The following is a 25,319-nucleotide window of genomic DNA, read 5'->3' as shown; positions in this document are numbered from 1 at the left end:
GCACTTCCTCAGGAATTAGCATTTTCCCTGCTCTATTTATAATCTCCACATGAGGCTTTAGAAGAAATAATATTAATATGGGGCCAGATATCAATATACAGATGTTACCAGTTGACCTCTGGTGAACTAGGTGATACTGTGATGACAGTGTCCCCATTGCCATCACTCAAAAATGAGCCCTAGCCTGATATAAGCCCTACAAAGCCCCAAAAATAAGCCCTAGTGAAGGGAGTGGGGGTGGCCAGCACAGGAGGTGGCAAACGCACATAGGCTGACTGTGTCTGGCAGCAGCTTCTACAGCCCAGGTGAGTTGATTACTTATCTAAACAGAGGCGGAGGGAGGCACTGGATCTGGATGGCTGTGTGGACCGTGGGAAAGCCAAGAGTCGGGCTGGAGGGCCAGCCGGCAGTGGGGAGGCTTGTCTTCATGCAATGGCAACGGCAACAGACGAAAGCAGAGGCGCGGGTGAAGGCAGGCAATCCAGATGTGCTGCATGGGCTACAGGAAAGCCGACAGTGGGCAGGCCAAGGGAGGCTCGTCTTCACATCTCTAGGCTTGCCTGCAGCACATCGGGATCACCTGCCTTCCGCCCTGCATCTCTGCCTCCGTCTGCTGCCAGTGGCGCCATGCGAAGTCCAGCCCATCAACTTGGCTTTCCCGTGGGGCGTTCAGATTGCCTGCTTCTCCCTCACCTCTGTACATCATCTGCTTAGACAGGGAATCAACTCATCTGCGCTGCGCAGCCCCAGAGTGCACCAACCAAGGAATCAGCAGGCTGCAGCTGTTGCTGGATACCGTCAGTCCCCGCACACTTGCTGCCTCTTGTGCACATGCCAGGGGCAGGGCGCCCAGCCGGACTGATCACCCTGAAATTGTGTTTCCCCGAAAATAAGCCCTAGTGTTTATTTTGGAGCCCCCCAAAAATATAAGACCGGGTCTTATTTTCTGGGAAACACTGTAGGTGGCTATTAGATTATGGATGGGAAGAAACTAACACTGACAAAAGCAAATTAATCTGGATTCAAACACTTTATATTTCTGGAGATTCACTAGGAAATGCACTTTCCTATACAAATTTTGTGCATAATTTGGGAGTCCTCATGCTACCTTTACTCAACAAGCAACTGAAACCATAGCTTGAAGAATGTTTGCATAGATGCATCTGTTGCATAATCAGGATGTCCTTCTCCAAGTCATTCATGACTTTAGTCACCTCTCACTTGGACTACTCTACAAGAGCTTAGTCCAAAATGCAGTGGCACAAATTTATTTAATGTATTTATATATCACATTTGCATTCCACTGGGGGGTGGGTTCTACTTACCTCTGCCACCAGTTCGCAACGGGAGCGCGCGCTTCTGCACATGCGTAGATGTTTCTGCGCATGCGCAGATTGTTCATGATAACATCTGGGCGGGTGGGCAGAGCCTCCCGCCACCGTTACTACCAGTTCGCAAGAACCGGACCAAACCAGGAGCAACCCACCACTAATCCCACTGCAGTTGTATGCAGAGTCTGGACTCTGGTTACCTGCTGGTTTCTGGTTGCAGTTCAAGATATTGGCTATTATTTGTAAAGTTCTGCATGACTTGGGGCCTAGAAACATACCGGACTGCCATTCTCCAATTAAGTGATGTCATATTATGAGACTTCAGAGACGAATCTGCTTTGTGGCTGCCTCTGCACCCTGATAATAGCATTCTTCACAAAATTTGCATTGATCTTGGAGTAGATTGATTTGTGGACACTCTTCAAATATTGTCTTAATTTTGGTTGATTGTGGAGTTGTTTTGTTTCCCCAACATGCTTCCATTTTTCTTATATTACTTTTTCCCTTGTTTGTTGTTTTAAATTGCATTCATTTAATGTTGTACATTACCTAGAGGCCCTTCTATGATTAGGCAGATTATAAGTAACTTGGTTGAACGGATGAATGACACTGCCTGCCCTGATTTATGAATTATTTCACCTGAACGTGTTCCATGTTCTTTTTTTTCTGTTGTAGTGATCAGTGTGGATAAACTATTTGCTCCTTTTTTGGATGGATGGATGTTTCTGAAAATGTAAATATAGACAGATTAGAGCAAAAACAGCCTTTTCTATTCACTTACCTCATCTATGGTGATTTCCAATTTCATGCAATAACTTAAATGACAAAATGAAATATATTAAATGCTGGAATTCTATGAGATTTTAATGTACTTGATTTCAGCAATTTTTTAATTTTCTTTTTGCAGAGGGTTGTAGATACAATTTCAGAGCTACTACTTCATTTTAGGGATATTTTGAAATAATCTTTGAGCAATTTCTAAATCTTTTATTAATTAAGCTCCAAAATAAATTTATATTAGGCTCTCCATTACATGTTGCTGGTATCTGAAGTAGAAGAAACTGAAATCTTCAAGATTTGTCTGGAGTATTGGAATCATCTGGCTGCTGAATTATATAGAGAGAGTCCATTTTCAACATCAGCTTCTCCATTGCTATCAGGAACTCAGCATTTTGATGTTCCTCCCCGGAGACAACTTTATTTGCCTGTGCTGTCTAAGGTAATTGTAATCTCCAGTTTATTTATACTTTCTGTAAGTATGGAAGAGTTTACTGCAGTACCCTGCTATGACTTAGTAGCTGTGAGTTCCTGGAGATACATGTCCAGAAACTGGAGATATGTTATCTTGGACTCTAGATGGTGATTTGCTACTCCACTTGGATGTTGTGTACAATTTGGGGGTGCGTCTGGATTCCTAACTCTTACTTTATTTATTTATTTTTATTTATTTTTAAATTTGTATACTGCCCTTCTCCCTGAGGACTTAGGGCGGTGAACAGCCAAGTAAAAACATAAACTACAAACATTAAAATACAGTTAAAAAGATATATATAAATTTGGCCCCATGATTAAAAACAATAACAAACAATTAAAAACATTTTTAAAAGTGTGAGGCTAGCCCGGCTTGCTGGAAAAAGAAGGTTTTAAGGGCACGGCGGAAGGCACCAAGGTCTTGGATTCTCCTTATCTCTGGGGGCAGCTGATTCCAGAGGGTAGGTGCCCCCACAGAGAAGGCCCTCCCCCTGGGGGTCACCTGCCTACATTGTGGCTGGTGACCCCCAGGGGGTACCCACCAAGGGGGTACCAGGGGGCTGGTACCCCCTTGAAGAGTATGTGATGCTGAGATCAGGGAAACCCTTTATACAGCTGTGCTAATTACATTTTTTCCTGAATTGGGAGGACCTGCTCATGGTAATTCAAACTTTAGTCACTTCTCAATTGGATTATTGCAACATACTCTATGAGGCTGTCCTTGAAAACCAGACAAGTTTCAGTTGTTTCAGAATGCAGTAGTGTAGGTAGTTATGGGATTTCATTACACATAGCCCTTTTCCTTTGGAATAGTTACATTCAGTCCCCCCAATACTACAGTTAGCCACAACCCCATAGCTCTTTAAAAGGCAGCCGAGACTTGGATCTTTCCCTGGGGTTGGATCAAGATGAATAGAATTCCCAATTGAAAAGATATAATCTGTTTTAGTTCCAAATGTCATTTAATTGTTTGTTTGTTTTTATGATATACATTATTTGTCTTTATATTTTTATTTAATGATTCTGTACACTGCCCAGAGTCATGTTTGATAGCTGTATAAATGTTTGAAAACAATAACATTTAAAGGTGAGGTGTAAAAGAGAACCTGATGGGGTTGTAAGTGTGATAGTCACGGGTACACAGCCACCCACTGGTAAATGTTAAGGATTCCAGCTCTATGAGTTTTGTGCCACAGCAAATGAACAAATTTTTGGTTTCTTTCTGTAGGAATAATTTTTATCATTTTAAATGTACATCAAGTTTGTAATTTGTTTTTCAAATCTTGTACTACAATAATCAACAATAAATTCTCAATCATTAGATAGCCTCTGCCTCATCTGGCCTATCAGTTAAATAGTAATGTGAAAAATCTGATTTACATACTATGTTTTTTAAATATATATAATATATAGGTGCGATTATTGATGGTTAGTCGCATGGCAAAACCAGAAGAAGTACTTGTTGTAGAAAATGATCAAGGAGAAGTTGTTCGAGAATTTATGAAAGATACAGACTCTATCAACTTGTACAAGAACATGAGAGAAACACTAGGTAAATTATATTTGCATGATTGTTACCTTTAATTCTGCTTTGTTAAGAAAAAAATCCCCAAAACTAAAATGTGAAAATTTATACTATTACAATTGATAGGAAGGGATAAATTGTTTTTCCGTTGACAGCCACAAGCAAAGCCAGAGTATAGGTTATATCATTTTCATAAGCAAATTTATTTTAGCCATGATTCTGTAGATTGAATTTTTTGTTGCAGGTGCTTATAATTTTTATTAAGGTAATTGGTTATAGTTTGCATTGGTCTCCCTCAACTCTGTAAAAAACTAGCAAATTTTACAATTCACTCTAGCACTTCATTAAATGTTAGTGGAGAATGATATTCTGAATTCCTGGTAATATCACCTTACTTAAATTATTTCTTCCAGTTTATCTTACCCATCTGGATTATGCAGATACTGAACGAATAATGACAGAGAAGCTTCACAATCAAGTAAATGGTACTGAATGGTCATGGAAAAATCTCAATACCCTATGTTGGGCTATAGGTTCAATAAGTGGAGCAATGCATGAAGAAGATGAGAAGAGGTTTCTTGTAACAGTAATAAAGGTATAGTAATGTATACAGTCTTTAGTAGCTTCTCAGAGAACTTTATCTTTTGTAAAAAGAAAATTAACCTCTTAAGACAATTTTGGGATTTGACCAGAAGCGTCGCGGTGAGACAGTCAGGAAATTAGCAGACTCTGATGAGCTCCGCGAAAACCCGGACTGACGAACTGCTGCCGAGGGGTCTTCGGACCAGAATCGTCCTGTAGGGACGGGGAAGAAGGAGAGGCACCTCGGAAGACCAAGAGGAACAGGCAAGTTCCTCGAAGGTCAAAGGAAACTCTCTATGACTTGGCAGTGGGTGACAGCAGCCATTGCGGCTGTCACAAAGCTGGGGCAACCGGACTAAGCATTGAGCAAGAGTGGTGAATGGAATGGAGTATTTTGAAGCCAGGTGAGTGACAGCCAACCCATGGTTGAAACAATAATAAGGAAAAAAAATTTAACTTTAAGACCCCTAGCAATAAAACAGCGGCTAATGAGCACGGGGGGAAGAAAAGAAGATTTTGAAGCGTAATCTTAAAGGGACAAAAACCCGATGGAAAATTGACTTTTGAACAAAATTATTTGGAAAATTTTAAATAACTAGAGAAATTGCCCCAAGATTGGTTAAAGGATCAGAAAGAAAGAAATAGATCCTTTTTTTTCCCTTTCTTTTTCGAATTTCAAGAAAAACAAAAGAGAATGGACAATAAGCCCTATAAGAGAAGTGTTGTATAAATAAAAGAAAGGAAAAAAGAAGTGAGAAAAGCTGTTTAAATTCGGACTGGACTATAAAACTGATTTGATATTTTTAAAGCTAAAAAGAAAAAGAGAAGCTAAGTAAGATTGTTAATGTAGATTGAAACAAAATGGATATTTGTTAGACAATCGGAAATTGTGGATTGCAGAGAGATACCTTCAGGAGTAAAAAGGAATATTGCAACTTGGTCTTTGTTTTGGAAAATTGTGAACGTTACAGATAACAGCCGTGAGAACTTTTGGGGAGGATATCTTTGCCTGCAAGCGGCTTGACTTTGGGAAAAAAAGAAAGGAATACAACGGAACTTTTAAAATCGGAATAATATTAACTCAAAAAAAATAAAATGGCGCAGGAAATTAGAGAAATTATTAAATTGATGTACTTGTCATGGAAAATGGAAATAAGAGAAATAACTACAATGTTACACGGAGGATTAAAATCTGAGGACACAAAAGCTGAGATGGAGCATACGCAAGCGGACAAGAAAATGAAGATGGAGAAGCAAGACATAGAGGTTGAAAATAAAGAAGATAAAAACAATGTGATTAAATATGAAGAAGTAACTGAACATGTGGATAGTAATAAAAAGGTTTTTAGAGATTACATTGGGATTAACAATGAAAAAAAGAGGATGGAAAGAGACAAATAAGGAAGGGAGGATGGAACAGAAAGAATATAAAGAACTTAAATGATTACACTGGGATTTACATTGAAAAGAGAAAAAAGAGAAAAAGGGTGGAAAATAACAGGAAATATAGGGCAAAATAGAAGAGTTCAGGACTTTGAAATACAGAATGATAATACTGGGATAAATAGTGGGATAAACAGTGGTGAAGCAAAAAAAAGAAAAGGGGGAACAACGGGAAATATAGGGCAAAACAGAGATCAGGATTTTAAGGCACAAAAGGAAAAGGGGGGAAGGGAAAATGAAAAGGGAAAAGAAAAATGAAAAGGAATATGATGTATATGACTAGAATTGAAATATGAATTGTAAGAAATAATGTTAAATGATGGTAAAAATGAATTGAAAAATAATTGGAATAATAATTGAAATATTTTTAATGGTTTACGTTGGTGTGTGTACAAACAATTAAGTGATGATTTGGAATAATACAGAGGAAAGCTATATGATTAGAGGATAATAGAATATTTTTAAATTCAACTAAGGTTTTAGTTGAATTTATTAGTTAAGGAAATTATGTTATAAAATAATTGGGTTTATTATTAATATAAGAATTAAATAACTGTAACACCACATAATTAATTTGATAATGGATATAAAAATTAGATGATAATGGGAAAGGGTTTAATATAGAATAGAAGGGAAAATGGAATTTGGTCAAAATTAGAGATGAAAATGAAGAGTAATATTGGTACAAAATAGATGAAAATAAATGTTATGGCAAAAAAGGAGGTATAGAAATTGTAATTTTAGTTTAAAGGACTAAAAATTGTTTAAATTTGTTAATCGGCTGAATACTCTGTTCAGCAAAATACATTGTGTGTTTGTGTGTGTGTTTGTGTAAAAAATAAAAACTACAAAAAAAAGACAATTTTGTAAATACTATATTGAACTTCTAATAAGTCTTAAATCCTGAAAAGGTGGTGTTTTCATGGAAGTCAAACACCAGCATTACAACTTCACTGGCAAACAGCATTTTGAATGCCTTCAAATCCAAATACACCCTCTCCTCATTTAGCCACTGCATTTAGTTCCTTAAATTGGAAGCGAAATAATGCTAAGCAAATTATGTGACTGAGAGATGTTGCAAAGTTTACTGGTTGCAGACATCTCATTGAGGTAAAGTTGTCTCATGCAGCAGTGGCAGTGATGATGTTCTCAGGCACAAATAATGTGTAAGTGCACATTATTTGGATTTTTTTTAAAAAAAATACCATCTTATTTATGAACAGCCACTAAACAACATAGCAGCTAAGCAAGGGTAGCTAGGATAGCCTTCTAAAAATTTCCTTCACTCCGTATTCATTATTCAGACACAAGCTGCTTGAAAGTGCATATTCTCTATTAAACTTTTCAAGCAGGACTGGTTCACTTGATGGGAACAAAACTGGGGGAGTCATTTTAATGGCTGCTCTTAAGTCTTTGGATGTTTTGTGAGGCTTGCTCTTTCTGCTATTCTTCTAGGAAGCAGGAACATTTTTATTCAAGCATCTGTTTATTGTAAAGCTGGTATATTTATTAGGTTCAGTTGAATTTGTTTATTGCGGTGTTTTATTGGTGTGTTTTCACTGGTGTACTTTTTATTACTTCTGAAATCTTCAGTTCGTTAATTGGTATATTAATGAAATTTTCATAATGATGGACTTCTATTACTAGTCTACTCAGGAGAGGATTTGTCTTACTATATATTCTTCCTTAGTGCTAAATTAACTGGATTGGGGTATCAAGAAAAATGTCTTCATGTTCTGCATAATTACATCATTTATTACACGATGAGTCATGGGTTTTTTTTACAAGCATTTGATTTCACTTACTTTACCTTTTTTTTCTGCAATGCTGCTCTAATTTTTTTATCATAAATAAAAATTTTATGAACCTTGTGTTTCTGTAGGATCTTCTTGGACTCTGTGAGCAAAAAAGAGGAAAAGATAATAAAGCTATTATTGCATCAAATATAATGTACATAGTAGGACAATATCCAAGATTTTTGAGAGCCCACTGGAAATTTCTGAAGACTGTTGTCAACAAGCTATTTGAATTTATGCATGGTAACGTATCTGGAATTTAATTTGGATTGTGCAATAATAATGTTAAAACCAGTAACAGTTACTGCTTTCCTATTAAATATCATAATAGATGGGTATATAAACAATTGGGAAATAGCTTCACAAAACATTCTTATATCAGCAACTATTTCTAATTTTTCTCTTTAGAAACTCATGATGGGGTCCAGGACATGGCTTGTGATACTTTTATTAAAATAGCACAAAAATGTCGAAGGCACTTCGTTCAAGTTCAAGTTGGAGAAGTAATGCCATTCATTGATGAAATCCTGAACAATATTAACACAATTATTTGTGATCTTCAGCCGCAGCAGGTAATACCAAGTTATAATATTGCAAAAATACCTAAAATAAGGGGATGTGCAAACACATGGGCATCAATAAGGCAGGTTTTTTTAAATCTAGAATATACTTTTTGGATGTATTCTTTACTGAACAGTGCATCCATAGAAATCTAAAGTCTTAAAACAAAAAAAATGTAAGATTTGAAACTTGTAACTTAATGGTTTTAGTGAAATTATTGTTGAGTTCCAAATATATTGAATTACATATTTTAGTATACTTTTTCTTCAATTAGGTGCATACTTTTTATGAAGCAGTTGGATATATGATTGGTGCTCAGACTGACCAGACAGTACAAGAGCATTTGATAGAGAAATATATGTTACTCCCTAATCAAGTATGGGACAGCATAATTCAACAAGCTACAAAAGTAAGAGTTCATAATATGTATACTCTTTGCAGACATGATTATAATTTCAGAAAATGTTGATTTCTTGTGAAGATTAAGTTGGGTGTGATTTGTTTTCCTTTCAAGAAAAAATTTGATGAACAGCAAGTATTTTATGGGAATTGTTTTATTATTGTGTATTGCGCACAATCAAAACATAAAACTGTTCCGTGCATTAAATAATTAATATTGGGTGGTTCATCTCTGTACTAAAATATATATGTTACAAATATTTTTGTCTGTATACAAAGTGAAATGGAACTGTTGCATTCAAGATTATTTATTTACCTATTTGTCATATTTAAATGGCCAACCGTCTCACAAACAAGTTACTCTGAATGGTGTACATCAAAGCTAAAAACCATATATGCAAACAGTATTATTATTATTATTATTACTAAAAATTTAAAATTATAAAAAGTTCAAAAATAAAAATACTAAGTGAAAAGCAATATTACACAATATTTCACCAGTCCCCTGGGGTCCCCAAGCCAGACGACACAACCAGGTCTTGGGGGAAGTCTGGAAATTTAAAAGGGATAAAGCTAGCGTCACTCTGGGGAGAATAATATTCTATAATGCAGGGGCCACAGCAGAAAAGGCCTACTGCCTAGGACTAGCTGAGTAAAGCTTCCTAGCCAATGGGACCTGCAGCATGCCCCCTCTGCTGGATCTGTTAGGACAGGCAGAAGTAATTGGGGTAATTTGGTCCCATGCTGCATAGGGCTTTAAAGGTCAAAAGCTGTATCTTGAATTGTTCCTAGAAACATACTAACTTTTATATACTATTAGATGAAGGGCTGCTTTCTTGCTAAATGCACAAATTTCTGTTTAACAGAATGTTGATATTCTTAAAGACTCTGAAACAGTTAAGCAGTTGGGGAGTATCCTGAAAACTAATGTGAGGGCATGTAAAGCTGTTGGCCATCCATTTGTGATTCAGCTTGGAAGAATCTACTTAGATATGCTGAATGTGTATAAGTGCCTAAGTGAAAACATTTCTGCGGCTATTCAAGCAAATGGTAAGAACAACTGCTTTAATTACAATAATATTTTACATCTTCTTACTTGGTTATTTATCATGTTAAACAAATGAACTAGACTTTGTAAGAGAAATCTAAAACAAATCACGGAATGATTGAGTAAAGGTAATAAGAGCAAGTTTAAAAGTGGGTTGTATTGTGGGTATGATCTGCTTAATTTGTGATGGGTGAGTAAGTTTCATTGACATGAATATGATCTCACCAGATGAATTGTTGCAGAACCTAAATAGCTTCATACATTGTAAAGATAAATGCTAAATATAAAATCATATTGGTAATTTAAGACACATCAGCATAATGTCTTCATTGAAAATAGTACTTTAACCTAACAATAAAACCCTGGTTTAAGTTTGAAGCACCAAACTCATTTGAGCATAAAACGGGAGAAACTATTTTTTTCTGTACTTAGCAGCAAACCTGGGCCTCATTCCAAAAACCTATGAGTGGACCCAAAATAAAATGAAATTGAACTTAAATTATTTAAATAATTAAGATTATTTAAATAATCTTCCCCTTCCATCCCCCTATGACAGTAAAAAAATAAGTCTAGCAACCATTTTTAGTTCTCCAAGAACCCAGCACAAAGCTTTTCAACTTATGTACTTAATCATAGCTAGGATCAATGTAGACCCCCCAAAGAGAAATAAAGGAGTGGGGGGGGGGAATGCTGAAGATCATGGTACAAGGTAGACGAAATAAAGAAAGATGGAAAACAATTGTTGAATAAGACAAAATTAAAATATGTGTAAATAGATGTAAATAATAAGAAAGGATCACTTCGAAGCAGCTGTAGGAAAAAGTATATATATGTATATAAATGTTGTGTGTTTGTGTCTTGTTTTAATGTATTCAAAATAAAAAACTTTTTTTTTAAAAAAAAAAAGAATATTTTACACCCAATCAGAATGTACATGTTATAATAATCTGCTATAGATTTTCTGTAACTATAAAAATATGAGCTTGCTTGTTTGGTAATCATACCTTAGAGATCAAGGCCTGGGTCACCTGTGTTCTACCAACATAATATATACACTTAGCAGATACCAAGCTATCATGTAGATTTTTGGTATTTTCTGTCTTTATAGAAAGGTTACTATATATAGGAAGATTTTGTAACCCTTCTGATACAGCATCTTGAATCTGAATAGCATTTAATAATTATTATTTTGTTCTGGGTTTTCTTTTATATTCCTTAATTTATTGATTTTTGAAAAGCTGGGCTAAAACTTTCTAAATCAACTTGCTCCTCCAAGGCTATTCTTGATTTGTAATTGACCTTAAAACTCTTCCAGGTGAAATGGTAACAAAGCAACCTCTGATTAGAAGTATGAGAACAGTAAAAAGGGAAACTTTAAAACTCATTTCTGGTTGGGTGAGCAGATCTAATGATCCTCAGATGGTAAGTGCAATGACCTTAATAAACTACTAAAACATAGAGGATGACATACACAATCTTGACTTAACATTAACCCTAGTAGGAGATTTACCTTGACCTTGGGAACCCACTTTGAGTGTTAGACACTAGAACTGCAATAGTAACAGACACTAAAACCAGAGGGGTAGTAGCTTAAACTTTTTTTAAAAAAATTACCATGGGAATTATTTCTGAAAACATGTTTAAGTACAGTTAAAGCCAAACAAATAAGATATGGTAGTATTCAGCACTTCACCAACTGCTATGGTCTTGGTATGGAAAACAAAAGGCTAGTCCCATCTGCATATCAACTATTAAAATATTTCCATGTTTATTCTGTTGGAACACATACCTCACTCAAAACATTCCAGCAGAATGTTCCCAGTTGTGCTGCTTTGTTTGGATCTTATAACACTTTTTTTCCTTTATTGTCTCACCATCTTTCCCTGCTGAGAACAAATATTACAACTGCCTTTATGATGTTTTACTGATGGGGGAGGGGATATCTTGATTTTAGACCATTGCATAGGGAAAGGGAAGTTTATTTCCTTTTCCCAATTCTTTTCCTTAAAAAATAAGACCCTCAGAAATAAAGCAAATGGAGGTGAGAAATAGAAATTTGTCTGAAACAGTTCATTACTTAAATCATTTTGGCATTTTTTTTTTCTCAATATTTTTATATGATTTAACACATTATGCAAACAGTTCAAACTTTAGGAAATATTGGGTTAATCTTCTTTGTTGATTTTTTTTTCTAGGTAGCTGAAAACTTTGTCCCACCTTTGCTGGATGCCGTTCTTATTGATTACCAGAGGAATGTTCCAGCTGCCAGAGAGCCAGAAGTGCTTAGTACAATGGCTATCATAGTAAACAAATTGGGGGGGCACATTACTGCTGAAATACCTCAGATATTTGATGCTGTCTTTGAATGCACGTTGAATATGATTAATAAGGTAATTCCGTGACTTTTAAACATTAAAAATAGCTATAGGGAGAGAGCTTATAAACATTGGTCTGACTAATTTTCAGTAAAGGACAATGGTTTGTTTTTTTGTAGCGGAGCTGGAATTCTGTATTGGTTTCATTGTATTCCAAATTTATTCCTAGATAGGCTAATTTCCCACAACTTTTAATAATGTGATGGCGCAACCAACTATAATACCGTATTTCCCCGAAAATAAGAAGACCCTGTCTTATGTTTTTTTGACCCCCGAAATAAGCATGTGTCCTTATTTTCGGGGAGGTCTTATTATTTTGGGATACGTGGAGCAAGATGAGGCACCTCTTGCCATCTTACTTGATTTCCAGCTCTGTGTTTAAATATTGGGGGGGGGGGCTTATTTTAGCGCATGCGCTCAAAAGCCCGATTGGGCTTATTATCAGGGGATGTCTTATTTTCAGGAAAACAGGGTAGTAATCATTTTTTTCTCTATTTCCCCTTCATCCTGTCAATTTCATGTGTAATTTTATTATTTTCTATGTCCTTTGCATCCTAACTTAATGTGTTTTTTCTACGTTAACAGAATATGACACTACATGTTTTACATTATGACTACTCTCCTTAAAGTATTTTTCTGACTTCCTCTGCTCATGGATTGGGCACACCCAGAGACTTTTTTAAACCCTATTTTGCAAGTGCAGAAGACTTTTTCTTCATATCTTTCTGCACTTATATTCTAACACTAATTAGAATTTCTAAATTTAATGATTCAGTTAATATGTTCTCAATCATTCAAGGATCTCTCAATTTCTGAAACCACTTACAATCACTTTCTATTCTTTGCACTAAGAACTGCTTCTCACAACCTTTGTTTCTTTTAAGTTCCTTCTCAAAATTCTAGGAAACATTTGGATCATCCCCCTCAATTAGAGGTGTATAGTTTGATGCCTCAAAATGACCTGATTAATCCAAACAGTTTTGGTTGTGGCTTCCAACAACTCCAAAATCTCTTGCTAAATTCATCACTAAAGAGGAAAATGAACAAATACATAATTGGAGAGTAGTGTTAATTATTGAAAAATGAAATGAAATAAGGTATATTTTTCAGTATACAATTCTAAATTTGCCATCAGCCATGAATCTCTGCCTCTGTGTCTTATTGTAATTAAGCCAACATAAATGAGTTTTTGCCATAAATAAATCCATGTAATTCTTTTTGGCAATAGTACAGGTAGTCCTTGACTTAGGACTGGTTGCTTAACAACCATTTGAAATTAATAAGGATAAGGATAATTTTATTTCTATACCGCCCCTCTCCCGAAGGACTCGGGATGGTGTACAGCCAGGTAAAAACACAATACAAATATCACAATTTAAATTAAAAAAATTATTAAAAGTATTACATTTAAGGCCAATTAACTAAAAAACCCAAAAATTTAAGAATTCCAATTTAAAACTCAATTTATGAAGCTAGCCCTGCCTGACGGAAGAGCAGGGTCTTAAGAGCACAGCGGAAAACTCGGAGGTCAGAGATCTTGCGTATTTCTGGGGGCAGTTCATTCCAAAGGGCAGGGGCTCCACAGAGAAGGCTCTCCCCCTGGGTGTCACCAGCCGACATAATTTGGCCGACGGCACCCTGAGGAGTCCCTCTCTGTGGGAGCGAACTGGACAGTGGGAGGCTATCGGTGGCAGAAGGCGGTCTCGTAGGTACCCAGGTCCTGAGCCATGGAGTGCTTTAAAGGTGGTAACCAACACCTTGAATCGCACCCGGAAGACCACTGGGAGCCAGTGCAGCTCGCCCAGGAAAGGTGTTACATGGGCGCAACGGGTTGCACCCATAATTACCCGCGCGGCTGCATTCTGGACCAGTTGGAGTCTCCGAGTGCTCTTCAAGGGGAGCCCCATGTAGAGACCATTACAGTAGTCCAGCCGGGAGGTAACAAGGGTGTGAGTGACTGTGCGCAAGGCATCCCGGTCCAGAAAGGGACGCAACTGGCGAATCAGGTGAAGCTGATAAAAAGCCCCCCTGGCCACGGCCGTCATATGCTCTTCTAAAGACAGCCGTGCATCCAGGAGGACGCCCAGATTGCGAGCCCTCTCTGTGGGGGGTAGAGATTCACCCCCTATAGACAGCGATGGCGTCAGCTGACTATACCGGGACGCGGGTAGCCACAGCCACTCGGTCTTGGAAGGGTTGAGTCTGAACCAATAAAAACTTGGTTTGCACTTCTGACCACATGGTTCATTTAATGACCAGGGTGACTGACTCAATAGCTATCATAAACAGTCGTACAATCGAGTTCAATCACGTGGTGCCCCAAGTTATGACTGCAATGATTTATAACCAAAATTCCTGTTCGGTTTGAGGTTATAAGTCAAGGGCTACCCATATATTCTGCCATTATCTTTCTATGAGATTTTAAAAAATTCTTCAGTGTAATCTATAGCATAAGAGTACTTTATTGGTCTTCAAGTACAAGCCAGACCTGGCCTGATTTAGATTTAAATCTAGAGTCAGTACTTCTATTTACTGCAGGTAATTTTTCCCTTTTTCCTGACCAAACTTTCCTTGGTTGGTTGGTTGCTTCTTTGCCCTTTGCCTCCTGAGAATCCAGACCTACCACAGATGTAAAGGGAAAGAGGTACATTTTCTGCTCAATTTACAATAGAATTTATTACAGGTAGTCAACTTAATACCCATAGTTGGAACCAGAACTTCTGTTGAAAAGTGATGTGGTTGTTAAGTGAATTGTGTCCAACTTTATTACCTTTTTGCTGCAGTTGTTAAACAGATCATTGCAGTTGTTAAATGAATCTAGCTTCTGCTATTTACTTTGCTTGTCAGAAGCCTCATTGGAAGCTAGCAAATGGAAATTATGTGCCCCCAAAATGCTGAAACACCCAGTTGCAAAGCACTCAAATTTTTACCACGGTGATATGACACTCGTAAGAGCGAGGACTAGTTGAATGTCATATTTTTCAGTGCCATTGTAACTGTGAACAGCTGATACATGAATGATTGTAAGTTGAGAACTACTTGTATAAACTGAATAAGAGTTGCTAGATAGTCTACCTGGAATCTAAATTGGTAGGACTCACAGCTTTGCTATTTGAACCAGTAATTAGCTTATCCTCGAAATGTCTAATGCCAGTGACAATATTCTTAAAGGTGACTGTCTTGACCAGGTGGATTTTGTAGCTAAGACATCTTTTCTTATATCTTAAACAATTTTCAAATAAATCATGACCATAGGCTTCACCCTGCCTTCACATTGAAGTTAAAGAGAAAAGACAAATACTGCTATCATTTCCTGCCCTAATCTCTGCTTATAAGTGAAGAACTAGCATAATTGGAATGCAGAAGAGCAATGAATTTTACTTTGTACAGGATTTTAGAAACTGCAAAGACCTTTCAGGACTTGGGGATATTTTTGAGAATAACTACTTCAGCAGCTTTCCATTTCACTTACAAAAGCTATCTGACGCACATCCCGATAGATACTTGAGAAATATTACTATTTATTAGAGGTTGTGTGCTTCAGAAAGTCAATGTGGTATGACACTTTTTGAATTCTACAAATGTATATTGATTTTATATTCCTGAATATTAGAGAACCGTTCGTTTAGTGACTGTTCGAAGTTACAACAGCACTAAAAAGGAGATTTATGACAGTTTTTCACACTACCATTGCAGCATCCCATGGTTATGTGATCAAAATTCGGACACTAGGCAAGTGGCTCATATTTACGACAGTTGCAATGTCCCATGGTCATGTGATCACCCTTTGTGACCTTTTGACAAGCAAACACAACGGAGAAGCCAGATTCACTTAACAAGTCTGTTACTAACTTATTATCTGCTGTGATTCGCCTAACAATTATGGTAAACAAGGTTGTAAAAGGGGGCAAAATTCATATAACTGTCTTGATTAGCAACAGAAAGTTTGGGCTCAATTCTGGTCGTAAATTGAGGATTACCTGTACCAATTTCTTTGCAGGAAAGGCATTTAACTCCATTTTGAAAATTGTTACTTGTTTTTGATGAGTTTTGGAGGTTGAGATGTTTTTCTACCCTGGTCTGGGAATCAGGTCTGGGCTATTTCTCTGGAGAAGCATTCGAAAATTTGACTTGTGTATTTCAATAGTGTCATAAAATGAAGAAGTTACTTGTCTGACTCAGAATAAAAATTTACAAGTAAGGAAGTTTCTGGAATTGCATGTAAAAGTTTCTCTTTTCCCTTAGGACTTTGAAGAGTACCCTGAACACAGAACAAACTTTTTTTTATTACTACAAGCAGTAAACTCCCATTGCTTTCCAGCGTTCCTGGCCATTCCACCTGCACAGTTCAAGCTAGTATTGGATTCTATCATTTGGGCTTTCAAGCATACAATGAGAAATGTTGCAGATACAGGTGAATATGCTTTATCCTAATCTAAATGATCATGATTTAGAAGCATGTAGATATGCAACTTTTTTACATCTGTTATCTGTTCAAATATTGTCAAAATGTAATTACCAACAAACATTAACATTTTAGAATGACTTTGCTTTTGTGTTTTTTTCCAGGCCTTCAGATCCTTTATACACTTTTACAAAACGTTGCACAAGAAGAAGCTGCTGCCCAGAGCTTTTATCAAACTTATTTCTGTGACATTCTTCAGCACATTTTTTCTGTTGTAACAGATACATCTCATACTGCTGGTAAGAGTTGAATTCTGAGGTGGGAAAAATTCCGCTACAAGTAGAACCTACATCAGTTACAAATATTAACTCTAATTTATATATTCTAACCAGGTTTGACGATGCATGCATCAATTCTTGCATACATGTTCAATTTAGTAGAAGAAGGAAAAATAAGTACTCCTTTAAACCCTGGAAATCCAGTAAGCAATCAAATGTTTATTCAGGAGTATGTTGCTAATCTTCTTAAATCTGCATTTCCTCATCTACAAGAGTAAGTGCTCAATTTCCAAACACAAGTTAGAATTTATATGCATGCAGCCGTCATGTAAACTAATTCCTTTGACTTTTTCGTTTGTGTTAGTGCACAGGTTAAACTGTTTGTAACAGGACTCTTCAGTTTAAATCAGGATATTCCTGCTTTCAAGGAACACCTTCGGGACTTCCTAGTACAAATAAAGGTATATTTGATTTTATTAATGTGTATTGGATTGTGTTTGTATAGGAAGGAGAGAAATTATTCATGCCCAGTGAGCAAAATTGCCTGGTCAGATGGTAGACTTAAATTTTTGAAGCACTGAACTTTCTTCATAAGTTTTGCAAATATTGTATCAATAAATATAGCCATCTTCTAAATTCCTGAGTTAGCTTGAGTTCTTAGATGGATCTTGTATTCATCATCTGACTTTGTATTATTTAGATCAAGCAATAATGTTTCCACATACATGATGTGCATGAAGTATCTTAATATATTTGGTTCTCATTAACATTTAGGTAAAACCCCATTAGGGGTTTCCTAATGGTTAAGTAGCAGTTCAGGAAGTGATGGAACTCTTCTTTGCTGGAGGTGTGAAATGAGTGGCTAGAAGTCTTCAAAAGTAATTTAATATAGTTGAGGTGTTCCAATAGTTGAGAATATGTGTAGCTCAAGGTTGAACTGTTAGGTTGTTGGTATTCTTAAATTGGATGCTTTAATTTCCAGGTTTGGTAACATCAATAATTCATGGGAGAGTGGTGTTTGCTGTTTTATATATAATAGTTTATTCTGTTAGTTTTTGTTGGGGTTTGGTGTCTTCCTTGATGGTATCTTTATAAGGACATTGTTTCTTCCTTGACTGGCACTGTTTATTGCTTATCTGCAATGTCTGTGGCTGGGCCATTTATTTCTTTCCTTGATTTTTTGGTTTATACCCAGTAAATAAAATAGTCTTTAAAGTTTGTCAAATCTATACCTAATCCAGTTCTTGTTTTGAGGTTTTGGTTTGTAAGGGCTCCATATTCTACCATTCTGTCAGAATATTTCTCTGTTTCTAGCCCTGTGATTTAATAACAAGCTGGATTTTTAAAAGAATAAGTGTTTTAGTAACTATCCAGAGGGGCTGGATTAATATTTTATTTATTGGGTAGAGTATTATTTACCCAATTAATAAAATCAGATGAAATACACTTTTTTCATATCTTGCAAAAAATTAATTTGGAGCATCACAAGCTTCTTTTGCATCTTACAAAATTATTTGCTTTAATATGAAAATAAGTTACAGTATTAATGTTACCAGAGAACTCTTCATCCTTTCAAAAAACAAGAACAACATGCAGGATAAAATATTAATGGTAATATATAATTGTGTTAGTATAGCAGGCAAAGTCTTAGTGCAGAGCTCCCCAACCTTTTCGGCTTTGTGGACTAGCCCAGGGGGATGGTTCTGTGTGTGTGGTGGCAAGCACGCAGCTCCCTTGGTGCAAAAATGAAGTGCGCATGGTCACCCACTGCTCGCGCAAATGGGTATGTTGCGCACTCACCCACTTCAGTGGCCTGTTTCTGAAAGGCTAAAGGACGGGGGTTGGAGACCTCTGTCTTAGTGTCTGTTTCTAGGCTATTGGATAATTAATATAACTTACAGACTCCTGTACTGTTTCCGTAATAAGCCCCGAAATATTATAAGGATAGATCTCTTTCAAAGTATTATTATGTATGATATGATGTGGGAGATAGGTTTTTCCTATTGTTTTATACTATTTAACAGAGTTCCCATCTAGCCAGTTTTCAGTGTTCTCAGTTTTCATTGTTTTGGTCATTTCTCCCACAAATTTGGGGTGCATCCAAAATTCTTTTAGGAGCAGCAAGCATACCCTAATACAGGTAGTCCTCAACTTACAGCCATTTGTTACAATGGCACTGAAAAAAGTAGCTTATGACTGTTTTTTATTTATTTATTACTCACATTTTATTTATTTATTACTCACATTTATAGACCGCCCTTCTCCCAAAGGACTCAGGGCGGTGTACAGCCAAGGTAAAAAAAAAAACACATAAATACAAACATTAAAAACAATTTTAAAAGATATGTATAAGTTTGGCCCCAGGTTTAAAAAAAAAACAGTAACAAAACATATTAAAAAACATTTTAAAAAGTGTTAAGCCAGCCCAGCTTGCTGAAAAAGAAAGGTCTTCAGGGCACGGCGGAAGGCACCAAGGTCTTGAATTCTTTGTATCTCTGGGGGCAGTTGATTCCAGAGGGCAGATGCCCCCACAGAGAAGGCCCTCCCCCTGGGGGCCACCAGTCTACATTGCTTGGCCGATGGCACCCTGAGGAGGCCCTCTCTGTGGGAGTGCACTGGTCGGTGGGAGGTCGTTGGTGGCAGCAGACGGTCTCGAAGATATCCAGGTCCTATGCCATGGAGCACTTTAAAGGTGATAACCAACACCTTTCACATGACCATTGCAGCATCCCCATGGCCACATGATCAAAATTCAGACACTTGTCAACTGGCATATATTTATGACGGTTGCAGTGTCCCAAAGTCATGTGATCACCTTTTGCAACCTTCTGACAAGCAAAGTTTCAAGGTTTTGGTTACTATCTTTAGAGCGCTCCATGGCTCAGGACCAGAGTACCTACGAGACTGCCTCCTGCCACCAATAGCCTCTCACCGACCAGTTCGCTCCCATAGAGAGGGACTCCTCAGGGTGCCGTCGGCCAAACAATGTCGACTGACGGCCCCCAGGGGGAGAGCCTTCTCTGTGGGGGCACCTGCCATCTGGAACGGGCTCCCCCCGGAGTTACGAAGGATCCAAGACTTACGCATCTTCCGCCGTGCCCTGAAAACGTTTCTATTCCAACAGGCTGGTCTGGCCTAACTCTCCCTTTTAAATTGGCTTTTAAATCGGGTTTTAGATCTCTTTTAGATAAATTTGGATGTTTTAATCTTTGAGCCTAAATTACTTAATCTGTTTTTTAATAGTTTTTAACTTCTATATGTCTTTGTATTTATTATGGCTGTTCACCGCCCTGAGTCCTTCGGGAGTAGGGCAGTATACAAATATTAAATAAATAAATAAATAAATAAATAAATAAATAAATAAATAAATAAATAAATAAATAAATAAATAAATAAATAAATAAATAAATAAAGTCATTGGGCAAACCAGATTCACTTAATGACCATATTACTAACTTAACTGCAGTGATTCACTTAACAACTGTGACTGGAAAGGTCATAAAATGGGACAAAACTAATTTAAAACCATCTTGCTTAGCAACAGCTGGGTCATTCTCTTGGGCTATCACTTTTGTTTCCATTTTAAATGTCTTTGTCTTCTAATCCATACATTTTTTAAGCATTTTCAAGCAAGATTGTTTCACATCTCTCATTCCTTCATTAACATCTTTTAAACATAGTCTATCCATAAAAGCAGGCATCACTATTAATATTATTGATATTGTGGTTACCAATTTATGGCCCCATTCTTTGAAGATCTCCTTTAATATTTCAAATGTTATAGCATTTTATAACATTTATAGTCATTTTGTAAATCCAATATTAATTAAAAACAAGAGCAGGTTTGCATTTTGGCAAGGGGAGTGGTTTCTAGTCCCTCTACTATCCAATGAAGTGTCTTTATCTCTGTTACAATTTAAGTAGACTAAATAATTTTGGTTCCCACAAAAAGCTATTTGTTTTATATAGTTAGTTCCAAAAACTTACAGTAAAAGTTTTCAATGTTGCAAATGTGTCTGGCCCTTTAATTTGTTTACAGGTAACCCTTGATTAACAACCACTCATTCAACATCCATTTGATGTTACAATGATGCTAAATGAGTGGTGCTTAAGACTGGCCTTCAAAGTTCAAGCCATCCCAGCACTTTCACAATCACATGATCATAATCTGACCATTTAGCAACCAGCTCACATTTAAAACTGCTGCAGATCCCACAATCAGGTAATTGAGATTTGCAACCTTCCCTGCCAGCGGTGAAATGCACTTACGTTCGTTACAGGTTCGGGAGCGTGAGCACGCGCGCTCATTTCAATCGCACACGTCTCTTCTGCTCATGCGCAGAGGGTCAAAAATGGGACATAATGATATCCCAGCGGGTGGGGGGGAGCCTCCTGCCACCTGTGCTACCGGTTTGTGCGAGCCGGATAAATCCGGCCAGATTTCACAGCTGAGCTTTCCACAAACAAAGACAATGGGAGAGGCAGCAGCAAAGGTTGCAGGTAGCTTAGGTAAGTCTCCCCACTAACTTCCTGCCAGTTACCCACTGGCTTTGGTTGGAAGCCGGCAGGAAATTGCGAGGAGGTGCTCTGTTATTGATCCACAATCCTCACTAGATAGCTATGGGGACTGCAGTGTTTGCAGTTGCTAAGTGATGCAGTCATGTGACATATCACTGTACAACCATGTATTTAGCAACAAGTTCTGCTTCCAATTACAATTATAACTCAAGGACTAACCTATATAATTTTTCAATTAAATATCTTATTTAGCTTTTTAATAAATACTAAAAACATAAACAAGACTACTTCCAATTCTGATATGCTGTGATTCTATGATAAAAAGGATCAATTCAGTCAGCTTTTGAAAATTTGGGATTAAAGGAAAGAATTTTAACATAAAATTTTATGTTGCCAATTTGCTTCCAAGTACAATTCAAGGTGCTGTTGTCACATTTAAAGCCCTTCATGGCTTGGGGACAGGTTATCTGAGGGACCATCTCTTGCCAGTCACATCTACCCGACCCATCAGAGCAGGGAGGCAGGGAATGTTGCGGGTCCCATCCCTGAGGGAAATACACCTGGTGGGACCCAGAAGAAGAATGGCCTTCTCCGTGGTGGCTCCCTCTCTGGAACATCATTCCCCAAAGATTAGAATAGCCCCCACTCTAATACTGTTCCAGAAGGTGCTGAAGACTTTTGGTTCTGCCAGCGGGCCTGGGGAACCCAGAATGGGATGGAGCCCATTAAATGGCTCGTGTGATCTGCTGTTGCCGGGGCGGGAGGTGGGGGGTGATTTTGTTACGTTGTACTATATTAATTTATTTGATTCTTTTTGTTAGTTTTTATTGTTTTAAATGTGGTTTTATATTCTGTAGCCGCCTTGAGTCATGGGCAAATAGGCAGCAATATAAATTCAATAAATAAAGAGGAACCAATTTAAAAAAGACTTGCTTAAAAGATATAATCTAAAATAATATTGTGTTTAAATAAAATTTACTTCAGCATGATTTGAAGAGAAATGACTATGTTTAGTGCTTTTTAAATTATTTTTAGAAATTATTTGCTGTGTGACTGGGTTTATAATTCCTAAATTATTTTATTTCCATAGGAATTTGCAGGTGAAGACACATCTGACTTATTCCTGGAAGAAAGAGAGACAGCTCTTCGACAGGCTCAGGAGGAAAAACACAAACTTCAGATGTCTGTCCCTGGCATCCTTAATCCACATGAAATTCCTGAGGAAATGTGTGATTAAAAAAATAACCAGTTTTTCTGTTTTCTTTCTGTACAGCTGCTTTGTTGTAGAAGAAAACAGGGCTTGGATATTTGTTGACCAAAATGATGCCAATTTGTAAATTTAAGATGTCACCTAGTGGCCCTTTTTTCTTATGTGTTTTTGTATAAGAAATTTTCTGTGAAATATCCTTCCATTGTTTAAGCTTTTTGTTTTGGTCATCTTTATTTAGATTTGCATGAAGTTGAAAATTAAGGCATTTTAAAAATAAAACACTTCATGCCCATTTTGTGGCTAAGAGTAAAAAAAGGCAAAACATATAACTTGTAAAGTCTATTGCAAAATTAAACATTTTTCCAGTTAAAACACTTTTTTTTCTTTTAATTAAGGATTATTTTCTAGTCTGTTCTGCAGTCTAGAAAAAGGGTAATAAAGAAATCCATCAAATTAATTGTTAGTAATAGGAAGATGAATGCTGCATCATCCGACATGAGCAGCTTTGGGGCTAAGTGATAAGGCTAGGCTACTGATATTTGCAAGTCATATGGCAAATTTGCAGCAAGATCATGTGCATATCATCCCATTGTAAAGCAACTTGGAAAAATATGGGAACACAGTACAGTTAGTTATTTTTACACAGTTCTTTTGTTTTTGTGTGTGTGCTGTCGCTTTGTCGACAACAGCTTTTTGTTTTCCTCAATGAGGAGTGTTGCTCATTTGTGAGCCTTCATTAACTCGAAGTGAAATGGTTAAAATATTTATCCTGTTAGAATAGGCTGCATCTTTTTAACAAGCTCATTAAAGAAGAACTCTGGCTTTTGAGATGACTTCTACTAATTTACATTGTTTACCATGCTGTAGTGCTTTAAGAACACTACTTAAAAAGCAAAATAAACTTGGTTTACATTTATTTTCCTTTTGTGGCTGTATTCTTTCATTGGAATGCTCTAATCATTGTGAAGAAAATTTCAATGTTGATCTGGAAGAACTGTAGAAACTATCATCTTGACTGATGGAATCCATAGCATGGAATGGGACAACTGCACAGACCCTGAACCTGCCATCTGGATGTGGGACAAGTGGCCCCAGCCAACTGGATATGGGGATAACTCAGTGCCGTGGGACAACAAAGCAGGAAAGGGTAACATTTTGCACCAATTTATTATATGTAAACATATTTCAGGGCTTGCAAGATGTTATGATTTTATATACATATTGAAAACAATTTTAAAAGATAGAGTTTTAAAAATTGTAATAAAGTTTAATTAATTATGGAACTTAAGTAAGGTACATGCAGTGGTGGGTTGCTACCGGTTCGCCCCAGTTCCGGCAAACCGGTGGCAGTGGCGACGGGAGGCTCCACCCACCCGGCGGTCATCAAATATGATCTGTGTATGTGCAGAAGTGGCACGCGAGCGAGCGAACCAGTAGCAAAGGTAAGTGAAACCCACCCCTGGGTACATGCTGCTCTAATCCTCAGAAAGAGCAGGAATCACTCAGCTACTCTGCAGTGATTACCTGCTGATCAGGTAAATAAATCAGATATAAACATACACCCTGAAGGGAAGGCCAGCAAATTACATGAGTACAGGCAGAGCTGTGCAGATGTATAATACCCTTTCCTGCAAAGCTCTTAAAGAGTATCACTTTTCACAGTCTTTTTGAAATAGATGCAAATCCACCCTGATTTGGTGCTTCTCAAAATTCAACATGGCAAGGGCCAAAAAGGGGAAGATTCCTTCCTACAGGTGTATCATAAGCCATTCCCGTGCTTCTGCTGGCTCTGCCCAAATTGTTTTTTGCTTTGTGATGTCCAGGAGTGGCCTCCAAGATCATCACATACACACACAGAGATCCACTTTTCTCTTAGTGAGGAGACACTCAATCAGAAGTGTGGGCTGAGCAACATTTTTGTTCAAAGAGGCAGAATTGCAGAAAAGGCAGTCCAAGAAGGCAGGCACAGCTTTTTGCTTTTTGCTTTTGCTTTTTAATTTATATGCCGCCCTCCTCCGGAGACTCAGGGCGGCTTACAATGCGTTAAGCAATAGCCTTCATACTTCTGTATATTTATACAAAGTCAGTTTATTGCCCCCACAATCTGGGTCCTCATTTTACCTACCTTTGAAAGGATGGAAGGCTGAGTCAACCTTGAGCCTGGTGAGATTTGAACTTGCAGTAATTGCAAGCAGCAGATGTTAATAACAGTGCTTTAGTCCACTGTACTATCAGGCTCTCAGATTTTGGCTTTCAGTATTGATTACTGATACTTCCATGCTGCCTGCTATCTTCCGAAAAAAGGCTCTGGTAGCGCTCTTTTCACTATAAAGTTGGAGGACCCCAAATCTGGATTTGTACTCTTTTAGGTAGATTTACAATTCAAACTTTAAATCCAAACAATACAAGTGAACAGCTGCTTGCTGTCACTGGCTTATAACATTCTATGGTTGAAGTTTCAGTCAAAGCACTAATTTATGTAGTCATTTATATGTATTTTCAATCCCTCATGTTCATTACTAAAAATGATACCAAAGAGAAGGTCTGTTTCATTTTAAAAAGGAAAATAAACAATCTATAATTAATTAAACCTCATT

The 25,319-nt window shown here is 37.2% G+C and overlaps 1 protein-coding gene across 5 annotated transcripts in view; it reads left to right on the top strand.

The window, feature by feature from the left end:
- The window catches only part of XPO1 (exportin 1), a 71,839-nt gene extending 48,201 nt beyond the window's left edge, over positions 1 to 23,638 (top strand). For all 5 annotated transcript variants that reach the window (XM_034427295.3, XM_060692620.2, XM_087883303.1 and 2 more), the window contains 14 exons: positions 2,353 to 2,550; positions 3,996 to 4,134; positions 4,521 to 4,702; positions 8,015 to 8,171; positions 8,337 to 8,500; positions 8,764 to 8,898; positions 9,755 to 9,938; positions 11,252 to 11,358; positions 12,132 to 12,326; positions 16,557 to 16,725; positions 16,881 to 17,015; positions 17,109 to 17,268; positions 17,359 to 17,455; positions 22,603 to 23,638. In XM_034427295.3, coding sequence (XP_034283186.1) covers positions 2,353 to 2,550; positions 3,996 to 4,134; positions 4,521 to 4,702; positions 8,015 to 8,171; positions 8,337 to 8,500; positions 8,764 to 8,898; positions 9,755 to 9,938; positions 11,252 to 11,358; positions 12,132 to 12,326; positions 16,557 to 16,725; positions 16,881 to 17,015; positions 17,109 to 17,268; positions 17,359 to 17,455; positions 22,603 to 22,749 — 2,169 coding nt within the window. In that variant the 3' untranslated portion in view covers positions 22,750 to 23,638. The remainder of the gene's footprint in view (positions 1 to 2,352; positions 2,551 to 3,995; positions 4,135 to 4,520; positions 4,703 to 8,014; positions 8,172 to 8,336; positions 8,501 to 8,763; positions 8,899 to 9,754; positions 9,939 to 11,251; positions 11,359 to 12,131; positions 12,327 to 16,556; positions 16,726 to 16,880; positions 17,016 to 17,108; positions 17,269 to 17,358; positions 17,456 to 22,602) is intronic.
- Positions 23,639 to 25,319: the final 1,681 nt, after the last annotated feature.

The sequence above is a fragment of the Pantherophis guttatus genome, chromosome 1 (genome assembly GCF_059756535.1).
Source record: "Pantherophis guttatus breed Tessera chromosome 1, ASM5975653v1, whole genome shotgun sequence".
Taxonomy (NCBI): domain Eukaryota; kingdom Metazoa; phylum Chordata; class Lepidosauria; order Squamata; family Colubridae; genus Pantherophis; species Pantherophis guttatus.
Note: the sequence above shows the minus strand (reverse complement) of the source record. Positions and strands in the feature narration are given on the sequence as shown.